Raw genomic sequence first — 17,909 nt, forward strand, 5'->3', positions numbered from 1 at the left:
TGGCAATTTTACAAGCTTCTAAAACTAATTTCAATATTAATATTACTCATTTTGACAAGGCGATAAATATGTAAAGATATATCTAGTTCTCCACAGGCATATTATATCTTAATTCATTAAAATGTGCACATTATGCACAGTGATTTATTTCCTAAGGAATATTCGATTAAATTACATTTTAGGTATGGGTAACATATGGGAGATTGACTGTAGAATTATAGGGGATCATTGTCTGAAATGTGAGGTCATACTTCAGCTCTTTGGGATTTTCATCTTGGTCTACAGGCAATGCTTGTTGGAGTTTGTGCCATTCAGATGCATACTTTGTTTCTTTATCGCAGGATAAATCTGTCTTGATAAAATATGCATTGGTTATGTGTAAGGTTAATCTGAATCCCGTCTTGGATGTGAGTTTAATTCCTTAAGGAAAATTAGCAGTTTGAATGTTCTACACTGATTATTTTATAGCTGGATGTTTTTCTTCTTATCTTTCTTAGCATGTAATATTTTGCTAAAATATAAACCGCTTGTTTTTGCAATTAATACCATATTTAGGTAACTTCTGCTAAACTGCTCACTGGTACAGCATTGCATGATAAGCTGTTAACTTCCCTGAAATGAAAAGCGTATCACATTTGCATTTCAGGATAGCTCTGGAATGCGATTATGGAAAAGACGATGGTTTGTGCTTGCTGATTATTGCTTGTTTTACTACAAAGGTGAGTTGATACTAGCTCTTTTGAGTTAGCCTGTAACAGTTCACCTGTTCAAATCATATTGCAAGCATAAATTAATTGAACTCTTCAGATATAGTTAGGTATTCTGAGATGATGCATAGTGAAACAATTGCTTATCCATATGTCTTTAATGAGCAGCAAATTTCAGGCCAGAGCTGGGGAACGAGGGGGTACTGTGTGATCTTTTGTCCCATAACTTTGATATATGCCAAAGTTTATGTTGCAAAACATTTGGTAGCAATACCAGTTTAAGATTTATGCCATCTCTGGTCTGTGTTGTGTTACCTACTGGCTCACATTTGGACAGCTGATTTTTTGAGAATGCACTACGGCCAGATCAGGGCATTGATTCAGCTTTAGTCCAAGGCACAATGTAGGAGTGAGAGCTTCTGAATCCAGTATTTCTACCAAAAAAAAGGTTATATGTGATCTTAGCCTGAACTTGAAGTAATGGCATTAAATAAGTTTATTTTGAAACTTTGAATATCGTGTAGTGTGTTAGAATTTTTGGAAAGCTTTGCAAAATATGAAACTTGGATTCATATTTCTAGGTGGTGCATTTCTGCTGCTGATCACTTTAGAGCCAGCAGTAATAGCGGTTTCCTAATTGTAGCAATTAGCCTAGATGTAAAATGCTAAATGGAAGGTCCGTCATGTTATGCAGCCTGTCAGAGTTCATTTGTCACAGTAAGCTTTATTCTCAAAGAGTATTCTTCTGTCTGAACCTGAAAAATCAACCCCCCCCGTCCAGTGATCTTTCTTAAAAAAATTCCATTTTGTTTCTTTAAAAATAAAACAATTTTCTCAGTGTATTACTGGTGTTGAGTCATTACAAAATTCAGGTCAGGAGGGACTTCAGGAAGAGTCTAGTCCAACCACCTGGTGAAAGCAAGATCAGGAAGAAGTCAGCCCAGGTTGCTCAGGGCTTAATCCAGTCAGGCATTGAAAACCTCCGAGGATGGAGATGGCACAGCCTCACTGGATGGCCTGTTCAGCTGCTGTTGTTCTGTTCCTCATGGGGAAAATTCTTCTCCTTATATCCAGTCTGAACTGCTCTTTTTTTCTAATTAATGCCTGTTGTCTGTCTGTCCCTAAAGGAGAATGTATTGTTACCCCATTGAAAAGTGCAGTGAATTAGGTTCTACTTTTTTTTTTTATTCAACAGACAGCAGAGAAGAGTCGGTTTTGGGTAGCATACCGTTGCCTAGTTACGTAATATCTCCAGTTGGACCTGAAGATCGCATAAATCGCAAATTTTCTTTTAAGGTACAGTTACAAAGCTTATTAGCTAATCATATTTTAAAATGTTTATTTGCATTAGAAAATATGATGATGTAAACAGAAACATAATCTGCTTTCCTATTTATTTTTTTTTAAAGTAGACCGGTTTATTGACTGCCTGTTCAAATGTGGGATAGCACTTGTTTTGTGGCTTATGAAATGACATTCATACATCTGTTACTATATAAATGTCTTTAGAGCTTAATAATATGTCTGTGAGTAAAGATCCTGTTTCTAAAATTAGAAATTAGTATTGATAAGTTCTTCTAGTACTGTTTACAGATTGACAGAAAAGTTGTCATTTTTTCTTTATGGAGTACTTGATCTCATAGTGGACTGATGGTCTTCTGGTTTTGTTGTGTTCTTTCTTGAATAAAATAATCATCTCAGTTCTTGCAGTTAAAAAATGACAACACTAGCTTTTGATGTGTACTTTCCTCATTTCAAGAGAAAAAAGAGTAACCAATTTTTTTCTCCTTTTTTTGGGGGGAGCAATAGTCACCCTAAGTGGCATGGAGTTTTTTAAAGAAAAATACTCTTGTTTTGATACGTTTTTAATGTTGGTTTGGTGTTTTTTTTTTTAAATTATAAGTATAATTTACAGTTCTAGTCTTTGTTACAAAAACCTACAAAAATGAAATAAAACATACATTCCTTTTTGTCAGTGGAGAAACCTGACTCCAGTTGATTTTCTGGGCTGCAGCATTAAGCCAAAGTTTAGAAACTTGAGTGTATGTTGCAGATTTAAATTCTACCGATAAGTGGAGCAGAACCTGTTTTTCTATGAAGCAAATGAGCTGTGTACTTTAAAAAAATAAATTTAGAAATCAGGTTTTGATCAGGTATACTTTAGTAGATCTAGAAGGAACACTTCTGTTTAAATCTTCTGTGCTGAAATTACGACGAACATGTAGTTAGCTTAGACTTCCTCTTCCGTTTGGATTTTTGGGTGGTTCTAAAATTGTAGGCTGCCTTTTGTTGCTTTGGATTCTATTTTCTAGTGGATAATGGTCTGAAATTTATTAAACAAATATTAACTTGGGAAAAGTGTTTATAAATAGACCTAGTGCACTTTGTGGAAATGTTTATAGTAATTTTTCAAATGCATCGAACATGAGATAGCAGGACAAGCTACAAAGGAACCTTTGTTTAAGAAAAACATTCCACTCCAGTATTTAATGAGTGTAATTCATCAAGCCTGCCTCTTCTAGAGCCTTTTCCTAGGAAGAAGCACATACTGAAAGAGGAGGACCCAGTGTACTTCTAGGCTTCTACTTCTCTTGAATAACTATTAGTGCAGGCTGGGGAAGGAGATAGAGAAAGTAGCAAGAATATCTAGTTGCTTTAGAGTTAAAAAAAAATCTGCTTTTTATTTTATTGAAAGGATGTTTGAAAATGCTAATCAAATGTATATTAGGATTTTCAACCTGTTTAACACTATCAGTGATAAGTGGGGGGGAAAACCCTACTTATGTGTGCATGTGCGTATATAGACACGCACAAGACACATGTTTCTGAGCGGTATCTTCTATAGGCAGGCTCTCAAGTCACGGCTGCCAAGTTGTGCTTCTCCTTTCCTGCGGAGTAGAATTCATGGTTGTGATCATGGTTAAATGTTTTCAGAAGCGATTGCAGACTTCCCCTGTTCCTTTTAGGATATCATACCTATATGAGCTCCACCAAGTCTTTAACCTGAGTCGCCTTCTGAAAATCGGCATAAGCCAGTAACCTGAGACTTTCAACATAGGGTCATTACTAAAAAGTTGATATAGAAATAGGGAGTTGATAGCAAAAGAAACTTTAGCTAGAAATCTATATAAAAAGCCACAACATATATTTCATGTATTAGTTTGCTGAGCCAGTCTTAACTCTGCTTTAGGCGTTTGATGATTGACTGCAGACTTGATGCTGCAGTTTCATTTTACTTAGAACTAACTCATAATAGGCAGCTTTTGTAAGATTCCTGACCCATGGACCCCATCCAACACTGACGTTTAATGGTCATGGAATTGGCTGTGAGTGTATGGTGGCAGAAGCATGCCCATACTGGCATTCCATCACTCACCAACCATTACCTTTATCTAATCTCTTCGGTACACTTTTGATATCCAGAGTGCAGATGGACATTCTGTCTCACAACATAGTGCAGCCAGAAATAGAAAAACATAAGCAGATTAAGCCCAAAATAAAGATAGGACTTTTTTGGATTTAAGTCCCGAATGAGTGGGAAAATGTGCCATGTCACTTTTTACATTTGGGCTGTCGTTTATTCAGATTGCTGTAAATCCTCTGTTACAATAGAGGTATTGGCTTTCAGTTTATATGGCTGTTTTAAGTAACAATGAGTTTTTGAAGCTAAGAGAAGCAATCAAACTGCAAAAAACTTCAACATTTTGGTTTGTAAAACTAAAGGAAGGAAATTTAATTAGCAAATACATGGATGTGGTTTGCATATGATTCAGTTAAAAGGAGGTTTTTAGAATATATGCTCACGAGGATATATGTTAAACCCTGCTGTTATAACATACACTGTAGGAGTTCTCAAAATGCTGTTCCTTTCATCATCTCCTAAGGCCCAGCTTTAAGCTTTTGTGTCTCTTTGGGTGTTTAGCAATTACAGACCTGCAGAACTACGTACAGGCTGTTAAAATGCAATCAAAAACCTACTTGGAAGTGTAGCAGTATGTGTGTTAAATTGTTTTGTTTAGAAACTCTGCTTTTAAGTATTTATCTTGACATATTTTTCACATTGTTTATTTGTCCCAAGCAAAGTGCTGTGACTAGCTGTAAGCTACTGTCATTAAGCTGTGTGACAGCCTTTTAGAACTCAGGATCCTACTGCATATTTAGCTCAGCAACTACCATCTTAAAGACGTTTAATTAATTGAATCACTATATATTTCATACAGTTATTTTTTGCTGATACTAATGTGAGGGAGCACAAATCAAATGTATATATTTTAATGTGAAAAAGTTTGCACAATGTTAATATATAAGCTGGAAATACTCCCTGTAATTAATAGAGAATTGACTGTACTTTTTAGTAATACAACAATTTTAAACATGAGTAGTATCAATTTATGAAGTTTAATGTCATCGCAGTCTCTTTAGAAGCCTCATTGTCCTCAGTCATGAAAACTATTTTTAATTGGTCTTACATGTGTTAAAATACATGCGAGAATACTGCAAGTAAGCTCATTTGTGTGAATCTGGCAGTAGTACAAACAGAGAAACATGGAAGGCCTACCAATGTTTGCTGTAAAGAAAACAAAACTTCATGCAAAGACAAAGTATGCAAGTATATGTTTGTATTTAGGTGCATATCTTGTTACCAAAGTCAGTGAAGGATGCTCTGATGTCCTGTAAGAGGTAGGAAGTAATGTTAGAGATAAAAAATACTCCTTTTTATTTTGATACTACCTTTTAAGTTTTTCAGAGGTTGCCAGAGCCTACGAAGCCAGGCCAAATCATTAACTCCAGAAGATGCTACTGCAGCTTATTTTTAAACACCTTCACATTATTGACAGGCTAAGATTTACTGATGGAAGTATCTGTTCATTGCTTAGACCTCCTGGGACCAGGGCAAACTTCCTATCTGTTTCTTTGATCTCACTGGTTTTCCTAAAAAATTTTTACATAGTTCCTCTATGTACTCTGGATCCGTGTTGTTTCCTTAGGCTCTTATATTGCTTATGAAGCATCTCTGAGTCTGGGCAGTCAGGTCAAGAAATTTCAAGGGCTATAAATTTGAGGGGTGCCATTTTAGAATTTGGAAAAGGGAAGGTTCTAGCTTCTAGAAGACCTGAAAAAGCCCAATATTGTTTGGGGGTGGAAGATGACTTAGATTGTGGTGTGCTGTTGTGTTTATAGAGAGGGCTCAGAGTTTTATTTCAATTTTTGCTCATAAATGTTTCATAAATATTGAACTTAAGGAGAAGGGAGAATTTCCTGTATTCTATAGCTTATTGAGACGACTAACTTTGAAAGAATACAATTATTAGAAAATGGTTCCCCTCTTCATCTCTCTGTCCTATGAACTGTGGCTTTTTCTCTCTTAGGAATTTTGAATTATTTGAGGTGAACATAACAGCTCTAGGCATTAGTTACTTTTAGTGTAGTCTTTTGTTAAGTATTTTCTTTGGAAACATGAATCTTTTCATGATTTTAACTTATTTAACTTTTTGTTCTTGTCTTGTCCTGTTGATATGCCCTTGGGGTTTACTGTCCATTTCTCCTTCTGTGCATTATGGGAGAGAGACTGCTTTTCTTCTCAATCTATCCACATTAAGGCAACTGAATGCATGAATAGGTACCAGTATTATTTTTTCCCTGTTGTGTGTATAGTGTACGTATGCGCATGTGCTGTGTTTTAGACTTTTTAGTATGCTGTAGTCATCCTAATACCCACTGCTTGGGGGGGAGGAGGGGGGATATAAAAAGAAAAAGAAAATAACTGCTAGTTTCCGTTTCTGCTAGCAGTGACATCTACAGGGGCAGGACAGCAGGACATTGGCACAAAGTGGCTTTCTTGCATATAAAACGTGCTACTAATAAATAACAAATATATTTGATTTTTCCTTTAACCGGTTTTATGTATTACAAACCTCAGAGTGTTGTGTTTGTTGACAATAACACACCGCCTCTATTATCCCTTCTGAAGCTATGAACGTTTATGGCTGTGATAGCTTCTCTCAAGGGAGAATGGTGCGACATACTTCGCATTTTTATACTGTTTTCACCTACAGCCTCTTAGGCAATGCTTTCAGCTGTGTTCATCATGCACTCCTGGAAGAGAACCTGAAAGGCAAAGGGCTATGTTGATCAGGATGTACAGGTCAATTAAGACAGATAGCTGTTAAATCCATTTATTGATGTGGTCTGCAGTCTCTGCAGATAGTTACCCAAGGTTCTGGTTTTTTTTGGCAAGTATATAACCGTGAATGGTAGGGTCCTACTGTGTCACGTGCAGCAGGGCGTACGTAGTCTGCTTTTCTGCAGGAATTGCTTCATTTCTGAATTCTAGCATCTTTGTCTATGGGCTCAACATGGTCTGTGAAGGAAACCTGTAGTCATGACGTCTAGCGTTAAAATCACCTATTTCCTTTACATCTTGAGCTGCCAATTTTTGGTCTGTCCTTACACAGGATGCTAACCATAAATTGCCATGAATTAAATGCTTCTAAACCATATTTGTTTTGGCCACTTGTAATGGTGTCAGAATGGCAAAAAAAACCAACCCCAACCCAACCAAACAAAAAACCCATGCCAAAAAAACAACAACAACAACAAAAACAAACAAACAAACAAACAAAACAACAACAACAACAAAAAAAAAAACCACAAACACCCCACAACCCAATACAATGAAGAAAACCCAAAGAACTCAACCAGGCAAACATGAAAAAAATTCTTTGATTCCTAAATAGCCAATTGATCAGAGCTACTGTTTCATGTATGTAAGTCCTGTTTTCCTGAGGTAAGGGAGGCAGCTAATGGTGGAGAAGGAGAAACCACCTTGTATTCCCTTATCAGCCAACGCTGTTGGGAAGCAGAGACTCGTTCTAGCAGGAGAGTGTCTTGGACTTCTGTCACCCTTTCCTTCTCTTCCTTCTCCTCCTCCTTTTTCTATCTGGCTTTTGTGCTGCAGTCATCCTTTCCATCACAGGTGTGATGGCAGGCCAGGCACTGACCTCTGCGGAGACTATTGCCACACTTTTCAAAACACACTGAGGCTTCCATACTTCAGGCACATAAGTGAAAGGCCACTTTTCACACAGTTACAAGAACAGACTGCAGTGAAAGGGGGTAAATTTTCCACAAAACTTAAAGCACTGTTAATAGTAAGCAAATATTTTGCTCTCTGGAGTTGTTGATACGAGTCTCTGCGATTATGCTAATTTGGGAAATTCAGGGTAAACAACTGAAATTATAATGTGTAGGGAGGGCTGCACTGGATTAAATAGCCTGGGTTTTGTCAAAACGATTGCTGTGTTTCTGAAGCCATCTGTGACGGTGGATTGTTTGGGGTTTTTTAAATTTGAAATAATGAGGGGGAGAGGATTTCATCAAAATAAAAAGACCAGTCATTTAGGGAAGATATGTAAGTATGTTCACAGAATCACCGAATGGTAGGGGTTGAAAGGGATGTCTGGAGATCATCTTGTCCAATCCCACTGCTTGAGGAGGGACACCCAGAGCAGGGGGCACAGGAGTGACTCCAGGTGGGTTTTGAATGTCTCCAGGGAAGGAGACTCCACAACCCCCCTGGGCAGCCTGTGCCACTGCTGTCACCCGCACAGGAAAGAAGTTTTTTTTCATATTGAGGTGGAACTTCCTGTGTTCCAACTTGAGCCCATTGCCCCTTGTCCTGTCGTTGGGCACTATTGAAAAGAGTCTAGTCCCATCATCCTGACACACACACCCTTTAGATATTTATAGGTATTGATGAAATCCCCCCTCAGCCTTCTCTTGTCCAGGCTGAACAAACCCAAGTCTCTCATCCTTTCCTCACAAGGGAGACGTTCCAGCCCCTGATCATCTTGGTAGCTCTCCGCTGGACTTGCTCAAGCAGTTCCACGTCCTTCTTAAACTGGGGGCCCCAAAACTGGACACGGTACTCAGAACACTATCTCGCTAGGGCAGAATAGAGAGGGAGGATAACCTCTTTCGATCTGCTGGCCACACTCCTTTTAATGCAGCCCAGGATACCGTTGGCCTTCTTGGCCACAAGGGCACACTGCTGGCTCATGGTCAGCTTGTTGTCCACCAGCACTCCCAGGTCCTTCTCAACAGAGCCACTTTTCAGTAGGTCAGCCCCCAACCTGTGCTGGTGCATGGGGTTGTTCCTCCCCAGGTGCAGGACCTTGCACTTGCTCTTGTTGCATTTCATCAGGTTCCCCTCAGCCCAGCTCTCCAGCCTGTCCATGTCTCGTTGGATGGCAGCACAGCCTTCTGGTGTGTCAGCCACTCCTCCCAGCTTGGTATCATCAGCAAACTTGCTGAGGTTACACTCTGTCCCATTGTCCACGTCATTGATGAATATGTTGAACATGACTGGACGCAGCACAGACCCCTGGGGAACACCACTAGTGACAGGCCTCCACCCAGACACTGCCCCATTGATCACAACTCTGAGTTCTGTTGTTGAGCCAGTTCTCTGTCCACCTCGCTGCCCACTCATCCAGCCCACACTTCCTTAGCTTGCCTGTGAGGAGGCTATGGGAGACAGTGTCGAATGCCTTACTGAGGTTGAGATAGACAATATCCACTGCCCTTCCTTCATCAACCCAGCCAGTCATGCCATCATAGAAGGCTATCAGGTTGGTCAGGCATGATCTTCCCTTGGTGAATCCATGTTGACTACTTCTGATAACCTTTAAAAGAAGATGCAGCCAAATTAAAACTGGAGATAAGTTATTTCCTTTTAAAAGAACCTCATCTTAGCAGTGTTTCATGGTATTAGCTTTTGTGTGTGATAGCAGGTTTAGTTTTATAAAAAGCAGTTTAAATTACTGATTTTGTTTTAATATCATTACAAGAGCTTTCAAGCTATGTACTGCCTTCAGTTTTTTGGAAAGTAAGGAGATGAATCTCTCCCTGCTAATATGAAACACATCTGTAAAGTAACTTTGAGGAAATATAGTCAACTGATATGACTTAGTAATATCTATACTATCACTTACAGAAATGTGGATGAGATTTGATTAAATTCAACTAGCCTAGGGTTACAAAGACATTCCGTATTGAATATATTTATAGAGGGATTTCAAAATACCTCTAGTTTGCGGTGGAATTACCTGGAGTATTTTGGTGTGCAGAGATACTTGTCAGTATTTTATGTGCTGTGATCATTCCATCAGTATTACTAACTTTATCAGTAAGTCTTGTGATTTTACAGCTGATGTAGAGGTTCAAGTGCACGCTTTAACCAAAAGATCTTAACATGCATTATAATAAGTTCTTAAATAAGCAGTTTAATTGCTTGAATTGTAAGATTTTTGTCTGTGTTATGTCTGAATAAATTGCTTTATTAAATGAGCTGGGAAAATTGGCTTGCTTACGCATGTCTCAGTGAGAATTTCTTTAATTTGTTTTGTATGGTATTTATGTCAAAGGAAATGTATCTTAAGAGAAAATGAAAAGCTGAAATTTCCTACTGTGAAAAAGAGAAGTGCTGTGCTTTTTGCTTAATAGTGCAAGAAAGAGACAGAAGAATTTCAGTAAAAACTACAGAGTGCAGAGTGTAGTGCAGAGTTTGCTGCACTACGGCCTGTGTAGTAATGTGGCAGTGTAATAATTTTACCCAAAATTCAAAAAGAAGTCAAAGAATCTGGAAGGTTATCTAAAGATATCAGGAAAAATTACAGTAAATTTTCTGGGGAAAAAATGAAAGAGCACCCTGACTTTCTTTTCTTCTTTTTTTTTTTTTCTTTCTCCTTGCAGGCTGTGCATACAGGTATGCGGGCATATATTTATAATAAGAATTCTGTTATTGGCTCTCAGGCAGAGCATTCAGGGATGCGGACATACTACTTCAGTGCAGATACCCAAGAGGATATGAATGGCTGGATCCGGGCTATGAATCAAGCTGCTCTTATGCAAACACGCTCTTCACTGAAGAGGCAAGTTCAGTACACAAACTGTTAACTTTTAAAATTGTTTTTAATATATTTTATATATGTATAAAATCAAACTGGTGATTTCTGAAAGTGGTATCTGTAAATATCTGCATGAAACTCATTCCCATTTTAAAGAAAAAATTATTTTTAATTTACATTCTGTTGCAAATCAGTTAATGTTAATTAAGAAAACCTGGTGTTCAGTAGTTGTGTCTACACACAAATTGTGTGCCCACATTTAGTGACATGGATTAATTTCTGTGAATATATACTTTTTTTTAGGGAATTTCATTTTAAAAGTTACAGCTTTTGTGAGTAAATTCATACACCTGCAACAGCCAATTGGCAGCCTTGAGGGGAGAGAAGTAAAAGGGGAAAGAGAAGAGTAACGAGTTGTTTCAAATTAGTGTTTTGAAGGAGGATTAATATGCTGTTAAGAGGGAAAAGAATGTTAAAGATGGGTAAATCATTAAGTGCATAGAGTTATGGATATTAACTAGTTTATGCAGGTATTAACTGCTTATTTTTTACATACTGTGGTGGCCTTTAGTACTTGTAAGAGCTTTTTATATTTTTCTTGGTGTAGAAAAAAAGCACTGTGACAAAAGGAGGATGTCCTTTGTCCCACTGTTCTTAATTAGTGCTAGAGGCAAACACATTTAGCTGCTCCTTCATGTGTTTCCAGTTTCTCCCTTTTCTTAAAATCTGTGTAGCCTTCATGTTTTGACTTGGGGAATGTGATTCTTTCCCTACAACTCCTTGTGAGACAACCCTGCTTTTAACCTTGGGGGCTGTGGGGAGCAAAATGTCATAGTGCAGTCTCTCGCTACTCCTTGCTTTTGGCAAATCAAATATAAGCAAAGGCTCAACATATCTTCCAGAGCTTTGCATCCTATATGATTTTGTGTTAAGATTTTCTGGATTTAATTAAAATTTCAAACAACGTGTAACATGTTACCTATTTTTCTTTATAAGGATAGGAATAATTTTCAATTATTCCTATCCTTATAAAAAATAAATATATATAAAAATATATATAAAAAATGGGGGAAGTCTGGCATGGTAGAAGTATTGATTCAGTGTCCTTCCTCCTAGTAGACTACGCAATTTGAGACACTAAAGTGGACTGAAGTGAAAACAATTGGTTCGTGGCACTTACTCAGAATTCACGTTCCATAAAGCTTTAAAGGAGCTGAACTTAGTTTCAGAGAAGATGAGGTGCTACTCTGAGATTTATGATACTCCATTGAATTGTAAGAGAAAAATAGTTGTTGAGAAGCTTATCACTGTATGGAGATGAAGACAATTACAAAGGAAATAAGTTATGTGTCAAAAACAACATAAAACTTTTAAGATCCTTAGACATCTTATAGTGTAGTAAGTTTAATATCAAGATTTCTGGTACAGAATTTTTGAAATATTTAGATAATAAGGTAAATAAGTAAACTAGTGTGCATTGCAGCATGTATTAGGAGCAATGGAGATGTGTTTAATTTTACTTTTTGCAGGAATAGCCCCCAGGTTAGAAATTCCCTGGACAGTGTTAGTCTAAACTCAAGTGTAGATATTGTTCTGTCCTCTTGGCCAGAAATTACTAGGCAGGCCCTAAGGCCATCTACAAAGATATGAAAGACTTTTTTGACTTTGATATGAGCAGTTGGCGTTTTGGTTTATGGCTCTTCAGTGTTTCCCAGAATAGGCAGACTTTCTTTTTTACAGTTGTTTGTATGTAATATTACACAAGTTGAGCACTTCTCTCATATGATGTTAGTGTTTTCAGTCATTTTTGTAGAGGCATATCAATTATTTCTGCTTCCTTGATAGCACTGTAAAGGCAACTTTTGTCTAACCACAATAACAACTGAGTTTTGCTGTGCATAGGTATCTTACTGTACTTCTGTCAAATTTATCACAGCCTGGAGAAGGTGCTTTTGTGGGTATCCTTTCTCAAATAGTAACAACTTCCAACTTCTCCCAATTAAGCAGTGTTCATTACTGACATGTATTTTCTTTTCAGAGAAACTGAAAAAGTGGATCAGCAAGCTGTTCCCCAAGTCAACCATGTGGATGCCTGTAAAGAGTGTGTGAAGGCAGAGATTACAGATACAAAAGAAAGTTATCAAAAATCAGCTGAAATGCTTGGATATGATAAGCGTGAAGATATAAGAAGAGAAAAAGAGGAGGAGGAGCGTTATATCCACAGAAAAGAAACTCTGGAAACTAAGAAGGGAAAGGCTAAGCATGCGTTAACAGAAGCTGATTCATTATTTCCAGACTTAATGAATGCATCCCGGTCCCAAGTAGCTCAGCCTCAGCCAGCTGAGAAGAATGGAACACTTCCTAGTTCATTAAGTACGAGTGCTGGCCTAGTGGAGCAGAATGGTACCAGCTCGTATAAAAGGGGGTTTGTTCCCAGAACAAATCCAGATAAACAGATTCAAAGAAAAAGTAACATGGCTCAAGTGGAGCACTGGGTGAAAGTCCAAAAAGGAGATACGAGAAGGTTAGTAATAGGCCCATCTTTAAATAGACTGACAAATGGGGTTTTCTTAAATTAAAGTAAAATATGTATTAGTACTATGTTTAGTGCAAATCAGAATGGTATTTTAGAGAGGCAATATATAACAAAGCTTACTTTCTCCTCTAGTGCACAATGGTATTTTTCAGGTGTTAATCTCATAGGAAAATCAATATGGGATTGGCTCATCAAATCCCTTTATATTGCAAATAGAAAAAGTGAGATTAGAGTGCTTTTTTTTGTACTGTTTTTAATCACTGTGGATGCTTAAAACTTCTTAAAAATTTACTGCAGTTGAACAGCCAGAAAGTGAAGTGCAGCCCTCAGTTACCTCTTATTCATAAACAACTACACAGTATGAATTATAGAATATACTTTGTTTCCACTTAAAAGTAAAGAATGCTGATTTTTTTCCTCCCTTCTGTTCCTGTTTCAAAAATTCATTCACTCCTCTGTATCAGATCACTGCACTCAAAGTCACAGCGTGCACATCACATATTGAAAAGTCTCCGTATATTCATTTAGTTCATGAAGAGGTCCTAGGACGTTCCCGTGGGCTCCAGGATTCTCTTTTCCCTTTTTTGTCCCTAAAAATTACATACATTGTACCAAGAGGTAGAATGCCCACTGGAATGCTTTTGTGATTTGAAAATCTCGTAATTGCTTTACTTTCAAAGTGTGCAGTCAGATTAGGGACCAGTTCTAAAAATGAAGTAATGAATATATGCGTCTGTTCAGAATGTTACCTTGTGTCAAGTGGCAGGAAAGACAGTTGGGTCTGTGTTGCACATGAGGATTTTTCAAATATGTTTTGCCTACTGAATTAATACCTTATAAATTTGCTAAAATCTAATTATAGAACAATAGGAGACGTTAGCCTGTGGTTTTTAGGAGGGAGAAAATATTTTGGGCATTTTTTAAATGCTTATTGAAGCTAACACTTGTCATTTTGGATCCAGTAAGAAATTTAAGGTTTGGTAATTCTGTTTGGAAGTCCATTCTTCTGTTATCTTTGGAATTACCCTTAAAGAAGCTTTCGTACTTCTCAATTTTACTTAATGTTCTCCTAGACTGCTAGAGTCAGTTTACTTGCATGTTTTTTACTTGGTTATCAGTCAGTGGTTCCTGAAAGAATATGACTTCAATGAAAAGAAAGTACTTGGTATGTTAGTTCTTCTTACATGCGCAGATGTATTAGCCTAAAACTATACAGAAAACTACTGAACTAATTAGCCAGCGCTTAAGAAAACTTCTATTGATTTTTTTCACATCAGGAGTACAGGCAATGAACAGGCTTGACTGATAGTTAAATAAGTACTGTTTTCTCCCTAATTACTCTTTCCAGTAAATCTGCTTTAGGTGTGTATCAGGTGTAGTGTTAGGATCATGTTGTTGCAGGTGCCAGTGTTTGTTCTAGATAAAACCAGCTACCTCAGCTGGAGTGGTTAAGTACTCAGTGAAAATTTTGCAAGGGTTAACTGCAGTGATGTAACCAAAATTTTCTTCTTACTTTAAACGCTTCCTTTATGATTTATTTTAGCTCAGTTGACCTTGTTTTCTTTGTCTTTCCCTGACAAATGCTGTTATATTCTCTGCATTCAGAATAAATTACACATTACCTTCCCAAAGATTAATGGATTGATTTTTAAATGGCACCTTCTGTCAACCTGCTGAGGTGGTTGCAGTGCAGTTAACTGATGGATAAAAGAGGCATGTTAGTTGTTAAATGTCCTGATTTCCGGATATAGAAATTTAAGGTAGAGATGATAATTTGACTGACATTCCATTTTGACTTTAGTAAGTCTGAGCAGACCACTTAATTTCTTAATGCTACATGTTTACTGTTATTCCACCTGAAACGTTATAAATAACGAACCTCAGAGGATTTAGAAGCTGTCGAACACAGAATTTGAACACTGAATATTTTTGAACACAGAATGAGTACGGTTTTATTTGTTTCCTGGCTCACGTGTATAAAGATGCAATGCTTGCCAGGAACTTGATTATGATAAGAAAGAACTATTTCAGCTAGAGGCTTCACACAAGTACAGCAGTTCGTATAATTATTTGCAGGATTGTACTTTTTATACAGATATTCAGATTTTTTGAATAGATATTTTACCTACCATTTTTATAAAGCACTCAGAACTCTTTGATAACTAGTAAATGTTAGCTGCACTACAGCTATGTCCAATGTAGTCAGCTAACCCCACTCTGATCTTGGCAAAGGGGAACACCTGCTTTGGTAAGGTTCATGCCAGCCTTTGAGAGAGATCTAGAGAATTGGAAGGAGGTTTCAAAGGAGTCTTTCAGATTCTGGTTTTAAGTAATTAAAGGTCAGAACCATAAAACTGTAGCTGTCCAGAAATTACTAGTCTTTGATCGGATTCCAGTGCCTGGATAGAAATATTGAATGCATAATTGTAAAGAATCTGATATTTCTAACAGTCAATTTGCACTTCTAAAAACCAAATAAATCTGATAAATGTAAGCTTAATATTTCCAACTATATGCAGTCATGTTGAGGAATTTCCTTCCTTGCAAATAAGGTGTTAAACATTTCTTGTTATGCAGAACATTTCATGTCTTCCTGATTTGCCTAAGGAAGAAACACTACTTGTCTTTGTTAGCTTCTGTGAGTTCCCGTGGATGGGCATCGTGTTTCCAATAATTGTATTTGTTTTCTTTTGAACATGTATCTTCTCTGTGTACAATTATCTTCTGTGTGGTTGCTTCCCATTGCAGACCCTGAATGGTTTTCATGCAAAAAGTCATATTTTATATTCTTTATACCTCATCATTCAAGACAGAGAGATTCTTGAGAACATCTGCTTTTGCTCATTTTTACTCTTGATCCCTGAGAAAGCAATTGTCCAGAGTCCACTGTGGACTAATTTGAGTCATTTGGGACATTGTTCCTTCCCTCTTCTAGAAATTGGTATGTTGTCTTGGTGCCTATTTTTGTATTATGCAAATTATTTTAAGGGTCTGAAACCTTATGTGGTAGAGATGCCACCTGCCTATAGCCTGTCATCTTAGCTGGAGGTCTCTCCCTACTTCATATACTGAGAAATTACAACCTGCCTGTATGTAGGCAGTAGCCCCTGAAGTTCATCTTTGAATATGAGTTTCCCTGTGCAATGCAATGCACGTGAAACTTTGTTCTTTTTTCTAGCAGGCAGAAGTATTGCATGAAGCTGGCATTTCACAGCTGCCTAAAGTACTGCTTTCATCCACATGGTTTTTAGTTCCTCTCAGACAAATGCATCCTTTTCTAGTGAAAGACATGATTACTTTTTCCCCCCAAAGCTCACAGAGTCTTTATTTTTCAGACTGCTTTTGCCTGTAAAACTGCTAGCCCTGATGACTTCACTGACTACCAGTAATTCCTGCTGATCTGAATATTTTACCCTTTCATGTCCAATTAGAAAATAACCATACACAGATGGTTTGGAACTTTCAGTAGTTTGCCTTCATGAAGGCTCCACTAGGTTGGAGTATAGTCAAGCCGTCTTCTTTTATTTTTTTTTTTCCACAGAGAAATCACCAAAAGAATCTGTACTAGCTTCGTGCCTGTCTCTGTCCTTTTGAAGCATTACCTGCTCCATACTTTCTCAGTTCTCATTCCTATCTAGAAAAAAACCACATTTCTATCAACCGCTTTGATATTCGTGTGGAAAGATTTGTCAGTACGTGCAGAGGCAGAGTACTTACGATGTAATGAGCTAGACAAATAAAAGAGGTTACTTGACCACTCAAACCTGATCTTTGGGTTGCCTCTGTTCATACTACCTTCCTGCTTTAACCATCAGTGTGAAATCTGAGGATAACATCAAGGTTCTGTGGCATGAGAGAGCAGAGTTTTTATGAAATTGTAATCCTCCATGCAGCACAGGGCGGTTATTCTGCTTTCTGACAAGAGGAATTATTTCTCTCAGGAGCATCCATATTTCAAGGCAGCTCAACAGTACCAAATACTGCCAGCAAAAATAGACAGAGGCAGCAACTGAGCAGAATTTACTGGTAGCCATTCTTTTTCCCCTGTTTCTGTTATTCTTGGATGCTGAACAAGGATGTTCTTTTCCATACTGCCCTTTCTTTCATGTGGAATTTCTGCAGTTTGCACACCATCGGGTCTCCCTCTCATGCAGAGTGTGGAATCTACCAAGTGGAGTGATGAGCATGTTCTGAGTTTCTATATTTGTGGGTTTTGTTTGTTTTATTTTTTGTATTGTTCCTCTGTAACAAGTCTAACAGAATAGTTTTCTGTTTAGAGATCATAGAATCAATGGGCGAGTGACTGCAAAAACAACCCCCCCAGATGTTTAACTGGAGAATCAGAAATTAGAGGCTATGGAAAGATTTTTTACTTCAAAGTAGGAGAGGGAGCTAACTACACTTTGTCAAAGCTTTTGCCAGTTCTGTTTTGCCTCTCTATCTACTAAAAGATTTAATTTCGACAGTTTAAGTGCGTTATGGATGCAGTACTAAAGCCAGGATATAATGCATCTTCTTATATTCTAGTTTGCCGATGAGTTCTGTAGAAAAAAGCATTGTGTTGCTTAAAACAGTAGAATCAGTAGCATTAGGCCAGATGAAAGTAAGTCATACAGACTTGGGGACTTTGAGCAATTTCTTACCTTTATTTTTGCTTCATTCACGTGAACAAAAACTATCTGAAATACTCATTCTGTGATTGGTGAGATTTCTTCTCACACTTTAAGGTAATTTTTTTATAATGAGCATGCATTTGTT

General features: G+C 37.5%; 1 protein-coding gene across 12 annotated transcripts in view; it reads left to right on the plus strand.

The window, feature by feature from the left end:
- Positions 1 to 17,909, plus strand: part of PLEKHA7 (pleckstrin homology domain containing A7) — a 181,299-nt gene that overhangs the window by 120,881 nt on the left and 42,509 nt on the right. For all 12 annotated transcript variants that reach the window (XM_075094687.1, XM_075094680.1, XM_075094681.1 and 9 more), the window contains 4 exons: positions 647 to 719; positions 1,903 to 2,003; positions 10,461 to 10,639; positions 12,654 to 13,139. In XM_075094687.1, the coding sequence (XP_074950788.1) occupies positions 647 to 719; positions 1,903 to 2,003; positions 10,461 to 10,639; positions 12,654 to 13,139 (839 nt within the window). The remainder of the gene's footprint in view (positions 1 to 646; positions 720 to 1,902; positions 2,004 to 10,460; positions 10,640 to 12,653; positions 13,140 to 17,909) is intronic.

The sequence above is a fragment of the Phalacrocorax aristotelis genome, chromosome 5, assembly GCF_949628215.1.
Source record: "Phalacrocorax aristotelis chromosome 5, bGulAri2.1, whole genome shotgun sequence".
Classification (NCBI taxonomy): Eukaryota; Metazoa; Chordata; class Aves; order Suliformes; family Phalacrocoracidae; genus Phalacrocorax; species Phalacrocorax aristotelis.